Consider the following 15,562-nt stretch of genomic DNA (forward strand, 5'->3'; position numbering starts at 1 on the left):
AGAATTATTCTACCACAACCCAAAAATCTACCATGGTTAGTTTAAAAATCCATTCTCACTTATATTTGAGGTTTAAATTTTCAAATTGTCTTAAACACACTGTCCATTTTATATAAACTCCGCATCGCCTGCATAACGCTGGGTGCGTATTAGAAAATTTCAAAACTACCGGCAAAATTGCGAGCTGAAAAGTTGTCGACAGAATGAGCAACTTCTTTAACTCCTTTGGTGCAACTACTAAGAATACATGTATAATAATTTTTTAAATTAAAAAAAAATGTAGAAACTGAATTACATTCCAAAGCTAAACATAGACATCTCACTAATTCAAACGAGAAAATGCCAACTAAGTAGTACAAAATCTCTGTCATTTATCGAATAGATAGAAAAAGGAAGGGGAAACCGGAAGCAGCAGAGAAGTTGAAGTCCGGCATGGTGTCAGCTCAGTCCAGCCTTACCCTGTCCAAATCATTAATCAACCCTTCGAGCTGCACAAGCGATATGGAAAAATTGTAACAACAGTTCATGTAGAATAATATATCAAGTTACAATCAGGAAGGTTTGTTTATGACAGGAAAAGAAAATGGGCATACCTTGGCAATCTGCCGCAAGAAAAAATCACCATATCGCTTCACCGGCTTGGACTCAACTACATGAATCATATTCTGCAGCAATGGAGATAATGATTTCAGTGCCACAGCATAGAAATTCTTCCACAGAACCTCCAATAGATATCTCATTCTTTGCAAGTAATTTTAGTCATATAATTACTTCTACATAGAATATCCTATAACTAATCCAGCAATCATTGTCAAACTTTTATCATTACATCATATCATACATATAGTTGCATGAATAAATGTGACTGTCAGCACACAAACACAAGTGCAGTCAGACAGAAAGCCAAATGAAGGAATATTCGCGTATATCTAATGTTGCAACTTAAAGCCAAAAGAATATGCAGTGAAATAAATGACCTCAAAATTAAACCACAAAAAAAAAGGAAAAACAGCAAGCTGACATACATCATCAATGTAGAAATCCACATCTGCATTAGAAGTAATCTTCCCATCAGAATCAACGGCGTGAGTCTTGTGCTTGTATGTCATCAGGATAGTCCTATAAAACATTATGGCAACAAACTCAGAAAATCACGTTCGATAAGATCAATACAAAAGGACGAACAGACCAAAAGACAAAATTCTACCTAAGAGTGGGCTCATCCACTTCCATGTAAGTTGCAAGCTCCGAAAGGTACAGTGATGAATACACTTTCAAGAAAGATCGGACTCCTGATAATAATTGTTGCTGCTTCACCTCATAAAGGAAAAGCTTCAACTGGAGTCTATAGGCATCCTGCAAAATTATAAGCCACACCATATATCACACTCAAACCAAATTACCTACCAAAAAACTTGGTTAACACTACATTACCAAAGGAAAAGAAAAATACAGAGGAAATACTATGTACAAAGCTAAGAGTGAAATTCACATCTTTGTGTCTGCACCATAGTCTTAATGCAATTATAAAAACTGACTTTAAGAAGCTTTAATAAATCAAATTTCACAACACGAGTACATCAGATTGTACAGCACCTCCAAACAATACATGTGGGTCTTGTTTAAGTTCTCATATCAATAGCACAAATGACTGAATTTCAGATAGCCAAATTTTTCATAGCATTGGCGCTCTTTTGGGATAATATCATGATGTTTTAGCTATTGAAACCTAAGCCATTAAATGTTATCGAAAATTACTCAACCCAATCTACTTGACAACTTTCACTTTTTACTTTTCAATTCCCCAATACTTTCTCCTTCAGCATTCATAACGCTCAAAACCCATAAGTAATTAAAGCATTACTTCTGTGCTACTTTGACCTCCAGCAGTGCTAGCTACCAAGAACAATATTTAACTCCACAACAATAGAATGCTTTTCTTTTAGATGCTTCTTTATTAAACTAGTCACTAGCTGGTCAATGACATGCAGGCCCACATAACCCAGAAAGCACATACCTGGTTGTAATTTACAAGAGGCTCCTCAAAGCTCGGAGCAGAGGGAGTAATGAACTTAGGACATGCATACGAGAAGAGCTCATCATAGATAGAAAATGCTTCATCATCATATCTTTGCATCCGAATCATCTTCTCCCCATATTTCTCCCGTAGTTGCGAGTTCACAGTCTCCTCAACATGCTTCACTTGGGGACAAAGAGAAAGACAAATTGCCAGCAAGGCATACATCTGCTCATTCTTCTTTAGTATCTGCTCATACTGTGGAGATTTCTGATGGTATTGCTTGGTCTTGTATATGTACAGGAGAATCTTATTAAATTCACGAATGGCATCCACATACCTTCAGAGAAAAGAAAAGAAAAACCATATACTATGAGATCCAGATCCAACGACAAAGGGAAACAAAGATTAAGAACAGTTAGTAAGGATGAACAATGACTTCAAAGAATGTGGGAGATGTGCTGTTTTTTTTTTTTTGGTGGGGGGGGGGGGGGGAGAACAGCTCGGATATAGTCTGAAAATTATTTGCCATAAGCTAGTAATGGTCCAAACTCTTTTAACAAATTTTTTAAGCAAGAGGAAATTATCATTCAGCAATCAACTATCACGAACATATAAACTTATCAAACACATAAAAATTCAAAAGAAGAGCGATTTATGAACATACATAGAGAGATACAAAGAATGTAAAACAAACAGGTAACAGACCAGAGGATAAACATACCTCCGCAACATAAGATTGGCAAACCCATAATGGTAAATGGTAGTAATGTGACTTCCTATAACACTGGTGTAAACACCTTGTTGAGTAATGTCAATTGGCTGTAAGCACTTAAGACCAGTATGATAATCACCCAGAAGACAGTGAACACGCAGCAAACCAACCATGCTGAAATACCCCAAAACTTTCAACACATTGCTTCCACCATTGTAATCATAACCATCAGTGGCTGTAAACTGCTCAAGGCCTTCCTTCTCACGCTCCAAAATCTGAATGATCATCGACTTCTCCACGAGTGCTTGCAAGAAATTGAGCACGCCATAAACATTCCAAGCCTGTAGCAAGACCATCACCGTCTCAAATCATTCCATAATGGCAACCAAAGAGAAGAACAGAGATGAAACCATTACAAAACCTGATCATACTGCCTCAAAAGTGCAATCTCCTGCTCTGTCTTGTTCTTCATCTTGGCTCTGTACTGACAGAAACTCTGGAACTGGTAAACAAACTCATCCACCATATCCCACAACCACTGGTTTGGCAACTGCATATTCACCACTCCATGCAGCACCACCTGATAACACACGCGCAGACGTAAATAAGGAAATACATTAAAACCTCTCAAAAGTTACACAAGCTATTACTCTCCTGGCCAAATTTTCAATCACTTTATGCAAACTATTATTCTCTACGGCCAAAATTTCAACCATTACTGTTATTTAATTAAACAGTCTCTCTAAATAACATAACTGTTAAATAAATTAGTGGAAAAATCATTCATGATGATAATATAAGCTTACCTGAAACAGGCTACAATAATTGTCCCAAGAATCAATCCTCTGCTTGAGAGTAGGCGACAATCTAGCGTACAAGTGGCGGAACCACATCTCGCGATAGAGAAGACAGAAAACATGATCATTGTCAACATAATGAGCGACGGCGTCAACGGATGGCCAGGGAGTATCCTTGAAGAGGCGGTCGGAGAGACTCTGAAACGACGTCTCGTACATCTGGTGGATCTCGTAGACATTCTTCTCGCGAATGTGGCGGTAAAGATGAACAACGAATGACTTTACGGAGTCAGGCACGAAGTTAGGGTCGTAGCCTAGGTCTTGGGATGAAGCGCGCGCATCCGCTGAACCATCGTAATCGGCCGGAGCGTCTTCGTAATCGTAACTAGCCGCCGCCATTATTGCTTATAGATCAGAGTTTAATTCGTGTACTATACAAAGGGAAAGGCGGAGGTAGAGGAGGAGATGGGATGGAGAGTGAGAAACTGAAAAGAGAGAGAGAGAGAGAAGAGAGTATTAGGGTTTACTGAGAGAGCGGATGTGCAATTGGATTAGGATTTGATTGGTTGGCCTTTGGGCTTTTAACCCATTAGGTTCGACTTAAGAACTAGCTGCTGCCTAGTGTCAAAAAGGCTTGAAATTGGGGATCCACACCTATCCGGATGCGGATTCAGATCCACTTACATCTTAAAAATCGAATATTCGAATTTATTTTTTTAAATAAATTAATAAAAATTAAAATTTATATAAGAAAATACAAACCCTAAACTAAAAATCCATTACACATAATACACGCAAGTACCCATAAAACATTATGTAAGATTATCTTAGATTTGTTTAGTATTAGATGATTTTTTTTTAAATTATTAAAATATTGTGAATTTACAAATAAATATTATAAATGTATGAATTTGGATACTCAGAATCTGTACATATATAACCCTCATTCGAATCCACAATAAATAATGCAAATCCGGATAAGGATCCGGATTCGGATTTTGACATCCCTAAGTTTGGGTTTGTTGGAGTGAGTTTGGGTTTCTTTCTTTTATTCTTCAATAGTTTCTCATTTAAGTATTTATTTAGTATAGCTTATCTAATGACCGTAAGTATTTATTTAATGTCATAAACTCTTTTTAAATAATGTTGTTGTTGTTTGAGTTCAGCTTTTAAAGATTAAATAAATTATTTTGTTTAATAGAAGTAAAACCTCAAATTTTGGATTTTTTAGAGTAGAGGTTGAAAAGTTTTTTTTAAAATGTTAACATGTCTAAAATATCATTTATTTATGTGATAATCTTTTTTCATTCATTTTATTGCATAACTTTAAAAAAACTTAAATTTTATTGACAACTAAATAATTAATATTTTTTGGTGAAAAGTCTACTTATAAAAGTCATACTAATAAAAGCTCTACTTAAATAAATTTTATTTGAAAAATTATATCAAATAACGCCTAAAACATCTACATCACTTGCAGGGATAAAAATCCTCTCCTGATTTAAGCTCTCATGAGATTTTAAAGATTTTGTGTCATGTGTCTTTAAATGATAATATATGTGTAGGATTTAATTAATTTATTAATTAGTAATCACTCACATATATTTTTACTCAATAAGAAATCAAATAATGAGATAATCCTGATCCCACTTGAAAATGTGCTTTCTAATGTTGTTCATGCACTGATACATATTGCATAAGACACCAATTTCATTATATTTAAAAATGATAGATCGTCTCCCTACCGGGAAAGTTCATTGAGAATTAAATTTCTTTTACCAAATCAAGAATGAAGTTTGCTCCTAACATTTGGATGCCTGTAAGTAATGAGACGGCTGAAATAACATGTGCATTAATTTGCCTTTGAATAAGTAATATATAAAATACTGAAAAAATAATCTCCACTCCAGGGCTTCGATATTAGAGGGGAAGACTTTGCATTCCAATTTCCAAGACGTGAAGGATTTTCCAAAGCTGTAAATTAAACATTGGAACTATATATATATATATATATATATCTACACAACGTCCTGACTCGCACTGCATTCTGCTTTTTTGATATCACGTCATCACCTCGGGGTTCATGAAACCATCATCGATGCATGGTGTCTCTCGAGCGCAATCAGACTCTTATGAAGATCAACAAAAAGCTCTCCAGACTTTGGCTTCCATGCATCACCAAGGTAAGTCCGCAGTACAGGAGCTTGCTAGCACAAACTGATGGAGCTTTCATATCGACTCTTCTTAGCCTCTCAAAATCCTCCTCCCCCGTCGTCATCCAAACTCTTTCACCATCCGTGCTTCTCAATCTCTCCTTGAATGCTGACCTGAAACAGTCTCTTGCCTCGATAGAAACCGCTTATATATCGTCTCAATTAGCTTCCTCTTTGAATTATTGCAGATTGGCAATGGTAGACAAGAACAAAAAAGGCCAAGTTTGGAGTAGCCCTTCCGGTGAAGGCAATTTCAGCACACACTTGGTACTGCTGCTGGCCATCATCTGCTTAGTTCATTAGCAGAGCGGGTGCTGTTCCAAGGCAACTCCACTCTGGCGGTCCAACCAGGCGCAGTCCCAGAGCTAATCCAGTCTCATGGCTAACGTAGAATAGGTTCTGAACATGGTTATGGTTAAGTATGACCGCATGATATGCGGTGTTTTATTAATTAATAACTGATTAAAAAAATTAACTAATTGTCAAATTGGGAAGGCATCTAGCTGACTAGGTTTTACATTTTTTTTTCCCCTCTCATGTGGCACCTGCCATTACATGCTAAAAGAAAAGAGATATAGGACTGCCTCAGCCCCCACTGGTGGATTCTAAAATACGAAAATGTCTGGAAGAAGTAAAACTACATTGATCAATTTGACTAGGAGTACTGGATTTTTATTCATCAAATGACACAGGTTGATTGATCAATTTGACTACAATTTTATACGTGGAAACAAACACTCATGTTTTCATAAGCATCCGCAATGACAGTGTTAAGTTTGAGACGATAATATATGTTGATGAACTTGATTATAGTCAAATTCGACTACCAAAGGGTTTGCAAAACACCCCTTGAAAGCACCATTAAAATTTATAATCATGTCATGCTTTAATGGTGGGTATTTTATTAGTATGTTCTGTAGTATTGTAGCGGTGGGTACGTCTTTAAGAAAATAAAAAGGGAAGACCGAGTAAGATTAAAGAAAACAAAACTCATGCTTCACCATGACCTGAGCCCAGCATGCATAAAAGGAACATATGGTTATATTATTCACAAAAGATTACTCAAGAGGACAAATACAACAGACGGGAATTGAATGGACATCATTCCAAGCTTTGTAATTACAACCCAATGGCGTTGTACAGTATCCTTTGAAGCATCCAAAATTGAGCTCCATCCTCTTCTGATACTTTCGGTCGTTAAAACGTCTTCTGAAGCTTGAGTTGTGGAAAAATTGGATTCTAAGAAGCTGTATACATCTGAACACTTAATCAAAGGTCATACCCGTTGCCTGTTAGAAGCAGTGTGAGTAATTTGTGGCGGTGCTTCCAGATAATCATCAGGTTCATCTTCTTCATCTGAGGACAAGAATGATGACCCCATCCATGTCTTGAAACCTTCACTAACACGCCTTTCCACATCTGGAGTGACTTCCAAGGGATTTGCTTCCAACATTTCCACTCCAAGGTTTCGACCATCAGAGTCGCCATCATCAAAAACTGCAGCTGATTTTCTTCGTAAGAAGAAGGCAGTTCCTGCATACAGAATGACCAGCCCCCAGGATCCAATCTCATAGCACCAAAACAGGGGTACAGAGCAACTGCTACCTAGTGTCAAAAGGCTTGAACCAAGAAACAATGCAAGAAGACCAAAGATGATGGCAAAGACAGCATTCAGAATTGATAGACAACGAACCCCACCTAGATTTTGGCATGACAAAAATGTTAAAGAGGTGCACTCAAAGCAAATAACCAACAAATCATTGCATGACCAGCCTCCACACGCATATCATATAAAGACATTGCAATTTGTATTTAAAAATTAAAAAAGAAAAAAGAAAAATTGAAAACGTTCATTGTCTTGGTTTACCTTTCAATTAATTTAGGCATGTTACCAGATGGTCATGATAATCTAATGAGTTCTTATCTTTTGGAGGGCAAAAACAGTAAATATCATTCACCCAACTGCTGTAAATTGCTTTCATATTAACTATTATCTCTCTAAACCAGCTGTTGTTAATTAAACAGGGATTTTGCTTAAGACAATCTCATGTTATCTGCATCAACAGTAATCCATCAATCAACCACATAGTTTTTCATCTTAATTCACTATAGCATCTGATTAAAATGATCATAGATATCATTGATCAGTTAATGAGGCCAATGACAAATCATGTTAACTGAGGCCACAAACGTCAACCGCAGAACCTAGAGTTCAAAGGACAAAACTACTGATCCAGTTTAAAGATAGCTTCCAAATTCAATTTTGCCACTTTCATTCCACCCCATCTCACTCCAAATCACCACCACCCCCTGACAGAAATAGAAAAAGGATAATAGGAATATAGTTTTTCAGTTTTTCCCCATTTTATTTGTTATTTACCCCCATGGGATCGTTGGAGTAAGTTGAGGTCCCTCCCATTTTTTCTTCAACAGTATCTCATCTAAAACATTTGCACCACTTAGAGACATGCTTTCTAATGTTGTTCAAGCACTGACATTTCATAACCCACCAATTTCATTATATTTAAAAATAATAGATTGCCTCCGTATTGGGAAAAACTAATGTACCCATTAAATTCTGGATGGCTGCAATACAAGTAATCTGAAAACATTTTGCAAGGAAATAATTGAAGACCAATATAAAAGCACAAGTCAAAGAAAAAATGGTACCCCTTTTTGAAGCACAATAATTGTTTTCAACGACATTTAAGCATCCATGCCTTCGTGGAGCAGTATACGCAACAGTAATCCCTGCATCATGGACAAACCATGTGAATTGAGCAGGAAGTATATTAAAAACAAGAAATCAAACTGAGGACCATCTTTAAGATTACAAAAATTCTCGGTAAGAAATCAAATCACAAATTACTACATTATAAAAATGCGTATCAAACGAATAAACTTGTTAACGTTCATCTAAAATCAAAGACAAGCAACTTAAAATGAAAATTGAGTCACAGATTCAAAGGACGACCTCAGGATAATGATTATCTTTGGTGAGAATTTCACGACCGAAGCAGGACCAAGATGCAAGCAAAACTCTTTTTTGTTTTTTTTTGTTGGGGGCCCGGGTACCGAGCTCGAATTCAACAATTTCAAGACCATACATGAACTCAATATATGTGTCTGGACCATAAAATGAGTGCAATGCTCGTTTCAAAAGCTTAAAATCACCTAAAGGAACTGCCTATCAAGCCAGCTTCCCGTTTTCCCTTGGTCAGGGAACCTCACTTTCACTATTAAATATTGCTTCATCAAGTACAGTGACCCCCCTCCCCCCCCCCAACGATTGTCTTTTGCCTAACTGGTTGCCAAATTTAAGTTTTTCACTAAACTAATGCATAACTATGACCGCTTTTGTTCAAAAGAAAAATCTTCCATTTGAAAATGCTCTAATTAGATCCACTTTAATCGAAGAAAGATAGGGCATTCTAATTAACAATGTATCTTTTGTCCATTTCTTTTGATTTCATACAAAGATATTCCAAGAACGACAACTGCACCAAAGCAAATCTTGAAATTATCTGAAAGGAGTTTGAAACCTGTTGCCAGAGTTACACAAGTCTCTAAGTAATTTTTATTTCTTTCTCCATGCTACCTAGAATAACACTAACCTACCAATAGCAATCAAATTTAGCTACAAAATTGGCCTGAAACAAAAGCCCGCATGCCCACAGCGAAATTTACATAAATAAGTAGAGAATGCATTTCAATTAAAGTTGTCAAGAATCTATTACCTGCCACGAGGTAGACAATAGAGGCCAAGAAAATGATTGTGGAAGGAATAAACACAACCATCCAGTAATAATCAACAGTCTCCTGATCCGTCAAATAAAACGCGCCCGGAAACAGATCCGAATCTCCCCCTTCACCCTTCACATTAATCTGTAAAGGCTGTAGCCTGACGTCGCTGCAAAATGGCCTCCTGCCGTAATCACTAGGAAACACAATCTTCAAGCTCACAATTGTACACACGGCAACCACAATGCAAATTAAGGTCAGTGCCGAAATCAAGAACGGTCTTTGAAGTTTGACCCACGCTTTGTCTTCCTCTCGTATTCTCTCGTACTCGTGCTTCGGCATAAACGCTTGCCGAAGCGCGTCTCCAATGATCGCCATAGTCAATCTATTCGTTATGCGAAACCCTAATCGGAACTCGCTGATTCAAGAAAAGATGGGCCTGATCTTAGAACCATTAAATTGGAGAATGTGACTGATTTTAGGGTTTCCAACAATTGGTCACTACGATTAGGGTTTAGTGAAAGGTCTCGATTTGCCGTAATGAATTGAGATTTGAAATCACTAGGGTCGGGAGATTGGGATGTGGGAAGATAAAGAGAGAAAGAATGAGAGAGAAGTGGTGGACTGTCGTTTTCAATTTTTGCAGTACTTTACACGCATTTCTCTGGGATTTGGCGGGCCTTCCTGTGCAGTGGCGCGTACAATATTACCGTACGGTTCGTAACTTGCCAACCCGCCGGTCTGCTACGTTAGTACTAAGCATAGTAATATTTTATTTTATTTATTAAAAAAAAAAACTAACCGATGGTTATTACTATCAACCAAAATCAAAATTGAATGATTTCAAAGATTAGCATCTAACTAAATTGCAATGTTTGAAGGTTATGCAATCATTATGTTTTATTTTATACTCTTAATAAAATTTATCATGATATCAATTCAATTACTTGACACTTAAAATAATATTAAAAAAAATTTCTCAAAATTTTTTTTTAGTTTTACTAAACAAATGCATAATTTCGTTTCGATTGTGAAAAGTCACATTATACCTGACGGCTGACGTCGTTCAGGTGCCCTAACGACCGTACGCGCCGTCGAAGTGCAAGCAACGGACCTCTTGAATCTCGCTGGTTATATATTCACTTGGGAACACCACGCCACGCGCCACCAAAGAGCGTAACCAATGAAATTCTTCAATCGGCGCCGGCTAAATTTTGTACTTTTGCACCGCTGCAATCAATTGACCCGCGTTGTTTTTTAATTTCGGAATCTTTCGAGTCACTACATTATTATGGATAACACAAAATATACAATTTAACATGACTCATAGAACGATTGCTTGAATCTTCATCTATCTCAGCGTTCTTCTTTCAGCTCCCGATCCCATGGCTTCTCTCGCAAAAACCATCTCTCAAAACCAACCTGTTCCCACTAAACTCACTCATCATGTCAAGAACTTGCCTGTATTTTCTCCAAATCTTTGCTTTTCAAGAACTGGGTCGTTCGGAGAAATGAGATTCATTAGAAGTTGTGGCCGAACCGAAGCATTGATTGGTTAGTTACCGTATTTGTCATATTGGCTTGTTTTTTATTAAATGCATTTCTTTTTTATATTGTTCTGGGTTGTTAATCTCTTATTGTGGTAACTGATACAGATTCAAGTGCTCAATTATCTGATGTTCCACTTCTATCTTGCTCAGAGGTTTATTTTCTTTTTGAATAGTCAATTTTGTATGCTTTAATTAGTGCTCTATATGTAAGTGCTTCTGAAGTGCCGCTATATGTATGTTTGTTAAGGCCATTGAAAGAATAAAGTCAACCCAAGCAAACCAGAAAAGCAAGCAGCAATTTTTAGCCATGTACTCGAGCATTTTTGGAGGAATAACAACAGATCCAGCTGCTATGGTGATTCCTATGGACGATCATATGGTCCACAGAGGGCATGGTGTTTTTGATACTGCTGCAATATGTGATGGGTTAGTAAATTTTGCGTCAAAACAAGTATTGCCATTTGATTTTCATTTATTCTATTCTAATTTTGAAACTTTGCCTTCTTCCCTTTAGTTGTAATTTCCACTCGAGTGAAATCATGTTATTAGTTATACAATGGACCAAAAATTATCCTTTACTTTTACTTGAACTTTTGAGCTAACTGTGTCTGGAGTTTTTCATGTAACTTTGTTGTAATCATTTGTGAATCTTGCTTCAATCATTTTTTAGCTAGTATAACAACCAATGTTTTCATGTGTTGTTTCTGCAAGTGAACCATATGACATACCCTCGTTTTAGTTGCACCAGAATGTCTCTCTATAATGTTCACATATTCTTGTTCAAAATGTTCCATCTTCACAATGCCTAATTCAAAGTTTTGATCAAGTTCATGTAAAGAAAAGCATGTGTTAGTTTTGATCATCGATTTTCTAGAAATGACGAACAACTGTCATTCCAATTCAATATGTGTATTGTTGTTCTTTATTCTTAGGCTACCTATAATCATGCTACTATCTTATCTCTATAATGATAATTCCACTTTTCAGATACCTCTATGAATTAGACCAACACCTTGATCGTATTATAAGGTCAGCATCCATGGCCAAAATTCAACTTCCTTTTGATCGAGAAAGTTTAAGGAGAATACTCATACAGACTGTGAGTGCTTCCAAGTGTAGAAAAGGGTCATTGAGATACTGGCTTTCAGCTGGAGTGGGTGATTTCCAATTATCTCCAGTTGGCTGCCATCAATCAACATTCTATGTGATTGAAATTCAAGATGACTCACCATTTGTTTCAAAAGGTGTTAAAGTAATAACTTCATCTATCCCAATAAAACCTCCACAATTTGGCACAGTGAAGAGTGTAAATTACCTTCCGAATGTGCTTTCAAAAATGGAAGCTGAAGAAACTGGAGCATTTGCTGCCATTTGGCTAGATGGTGAAGGGTTCATTGCTGAGGGGCCCAACATGAATGTTGCATTTGTTACAAAGGAAAGGTTGCTTCTGATGCCTCAATTTGATAAAATCTTAAGTGGGTGTACAGCCAAGAGAGTTTTGACTCTTGCCAAGGCACTGGTAAGGGAGGGTAAGCTCCATGGAATTAAGGTAGGAAATGTCACTGTGGAGGAAGGTAAGAAAGCAGAGGAGATGATGCTTCTTGGTAGCGGAGTTCTTGTTCGCCCTGTAGTGCAATGGGATGAACAAGTCATTGGCAATGGTAAGAACTCTTTTGTTGTATGCTATGCCTTAAAAACTACAATTTGTTTCCAAAATTTGCATGAAATTTTCCCCCCTCGGTTGTTTTCATATCAGTGTAGAACCAGGTTGCAGTAGAAAGCACGTGATGTTTACCTAAGAAAAACCTCCTGTTTGAGAATATCAAGTTGACTAATAGATTGACTGACTGGTCATTTAATCTGATGTTGCTTTGAAGGATGCACTCATTTTCATTTTGGCCACATGTTTCTTTCAATCCGCTCGCTTTCAAAATTTTCTACCAAAGTGGATCTTTTTTCCCTTTCAAGATGAGCCAGTACAAATCTTCACTAAGAAATTACATGGGATACCATCTCTTAGGGTTAAAGCTCATTATGTTTAGATGAAATCATTGCTTCAAATTACTTTTCATCACACCAACTACATCTTAAAGGATTTACAGTTCTTGGGCTTAGGGATTTTTGATTTTTGTCTTTACGGACTTCATGTCCCTCCTCTATGTACATGTCCCAATCTATTATACTTATACGATGTAGATTTTAATTAGTTCAAGTATTTACAAATTTTACAATGATGTTCTTTGTAGGCAAAGAAGGTCCCATAGCTCAGGCTCTGTTGGATCTCATATTGGAGGACATGCAATCTGGCCCCCCTTCAGTCAGAGTAGCTGTTCCTTACTAAAAAAAAGCATCACCACATTTCTCGGTGCTGCAAGGTTGGATGTCAATCTTCAAAGCTCAAAAAACCAAAGCTGCTCTTCTAAAAGTGCTTTACATGCCTAGGCAGATAGACTGACATGCAAATGCTATTGCAATTCACCTGAATTTGTTCATACAAATAAGCAATCTGATACCCGGTGTCAAAAATGTCCAAAATGTAAATTGAACCATTTTACATGTGATGTGTAGTCTCTCTGTTGGTGTTTACACGGATAAAGCATTCTAGTGAAACATATGAATTATAAGGACAACACATGATCTTTGATAATTTTGAGCCATGTATAGGTTAACTAGTATAGTGCAAAATCTGTACTGTGTTGCTTGTTTATTATGAAAATCAGTATAGAAAATTAAATTTCTTGCCTTTGTTTGTTGTACTTTTTTGGTGTGTTTTTACAACGAAACGTAAGAACCTGTGCACGATTTGTTGCCTGGAAGGCAATTGAGAGTGCGTTTGGGATTGAGGTTGGGCCGCTGTAATTTTTCACTAAAGTGTTTGATAAATACTAGTTTCTATAGGTTGGAAGTTATGTTTATATGAATTTTAACAAAAAAATTATTATATCTTTAATAATTTTGTCAAAATTATTATTTAAAATTTATATTTATTATTTTTTATTATTTTTTATTTCATAATTACAAATTTTTTTCCAAGTAGCTGTAACTAGAATATCTTAATCCCAAATAAGAGCTAAAGCACATAATAAGAAGGGAAAAGATTGCCAAAACTGATTTTCATTTTTTAGCTTTGCTTCTGTGTGTTTGCCCCTGGTCTTGCAAAGGAGCTTGGTCGCTGTAGCTCTTTTGTTTATTGCTTGCCGTGGAACACGTTCATTCTTCCAGCCAATCATGCTCAGCCTACCATCGGACGCTGCATAAAAAATATAAATGGACGCTCCAATTGGAAACCACAATGGACAGTCAATAATACAACAAATTAGGCACTAATCCCAGATGCGACTGCCAAAGTAAAGATGCCCACCAATCAGCTGAATTGTTGGAACCCTTTTGTATGGATCTCAATCACTACACCGCTAACATTATTATATCATATTTTAATGGAAATTAGAGACCTCAATGTATTTAAAAAAAATGACAAAATTTGTCATTTTTCTTTTCATGGAAATTATGTCTAAGAAAGCCAACGAGACATCTCATACATGGACAAGGCTAAAAAAATATGTGGGAATAGTTGTTACCTAGGCCACTTGCCTTTGCAAAAAGTGACGGGGTATTTGTTTTCTTCTCGCCATTACCAATGCTGTAAAGATATTCCCAAGCCCCATTAAAAAAACAAAAACAAGGCAAGTACTCGATTCACTGGCTAGATTGGATTTCATGAAACGTCCTCTGTCCATAGAATAAAAAGCATTGCACTTGAAATTGTTGTCAGTCACTTCTTGCCTGTCTGGTCTGCTTTCAGATTCTCCCGTATTTGTGATATCACTGAAAAAAGAAAAAAAAATTGCAAACTAAAAAGTGTTGAGTTCAGACTTGAGACATTGCCTTTTCTTAAATACTCATTTGTTAAATTATTTTCTTTAATTTTTTATTACCAAATTTTTAATTCTGTGGATTATATGAATATGTTAGGCATCAATACTATCTCGAGGTAATCACAAGGTGTTATCATAATATAGGAATTTCATCGAACATCACGGCATTAGACATGACTCATGAGATGAACTAATTAAAGCAAATGTTATTTTATGTGAGATAATAAATAGATGATAATTTTTTAAATCACAATATAAAATCAAAATTTTATCGTCTAGATAGTTCTACGTAGTTAGAAAATATGGGTGTTAACTCTTATACGACAAGTGTAGGAAGGGGAATGGTTAACATTTAAATTAATACTAACATGAAATATGACATGACAATAATATTATTAGAAAATCTCACAGGTTAAATGATTATTTATTTATCATTTCACTATCACATAGTTAATCAGATAAGAATTACACATATTTCACGTAAGTTAGAATATAAATTTATAAATTGTAATATTAGCATTACTTTTTTAAATTATTATCATTGCTTTTAGTTGAATTGGATTGTCATAACATATTTATATAATGGAAAAACAACTCTCTTTTTTTTTTGACTTGGAAATGGAAAAACAACTTTAAATTGCAACATCAAATTGT

General features: G+C 36.2%; 3 protein-coding genes across 3 annotated transcripts; 1 reads left to right on the forward strand and 2 right to left on the reverse strand.

Annotated features, from left to right (window-relative positions):
• Positions 1-195: 195 nt before the first annotated feature.
• Positions 196-4,088, reverse strand: LOC18054904 (eukaryotic translation initiation factor 3 subunit L). The gene is made up of 8 exons (XM_006450577.2): positions 3,539-4,088; positions 3,154-3,312; positions 2,742-3,073; positions 2,018-2,357; positions 1,208-1,356; positions 1,026-1,119; positions 594-665; positions 196-488 (listed from the first exon to the last, which is right to left on the reverse strand). The coding sequence occupies exons 1-8, from the start codon at positions 3,926-3,928 to the stop codon at positions 444-446; spliced, it is 1,581 nt and encodes a 526-aa protein (XP_006450640.1). The 5' UTR covers positions 3,929-4,088; the 3' UTR covers positions 196-443.
• Positions 4,089-6,761: 2,673 nt separating this feature from the next.
• LOC18054905 lies at positions 6,762-10,216 on the reverse strand. Its single transcript, XM_006450578.2, has 3 exons — positions 9,480-10,216; positions 8,413-8,493; positions 6,762-7,440 (listed from the first exon to the last, which is right to left on the reverse strand). Exons 1-3 carry the CDS (start codon positions 9,859-9,861, stop codon positions 7,019-7,021), a joined length of 885 nt encoding a protein of 294 aa, XP_006450641.1. The 5' UTR covers positions 9,862-10,216; the 3' UTR covers positions 6,762-7,018.
• A 254-nt stretch (positions 10,217-10,470) lies between these two features.
• Positions 10,471-13,733, forward strand: LOC18054906 (D-amino-acid transaminase, chloroplastic). Its single transcript, XM_006450581.2, has 5 exons — positions 10,471-11,037; positions 11,139-11,185; positions 11,281-11,459; positions 12,021-12,694; positions 13,280-13,733. The coding sequence occupies exons 1-5, from the start codon at positions 10,869-10,871 to the stop codon at positions 13,372-13,374; spliced, it is 1,164 nt and encodes a 387-aa protein (XP_006450644.1). The 5' UTR covers positions 10,471-10,868; the 3' UTR covers positions 13,375-13,733.
• Positions 13,734-15,562: the final 1,829 nt, after the last annotated feature.

Source organism: Citrus clementina, unplaced genomic scaffold, assembly GCF_000493195.1.
Source record: "Citrus clementina cultivar Clemenules unplaced genomic scaffold, Citrus_clementina_v1.0 scaffold_1, whole genome shotgun sequence".
Classification (NCBI taxonomy): Eukaryota; Viridiplantae; Streptophyta; class Magnoliopsida; order Sapindales; family Rutaceae; genus Citrus; species Citrus x clementina.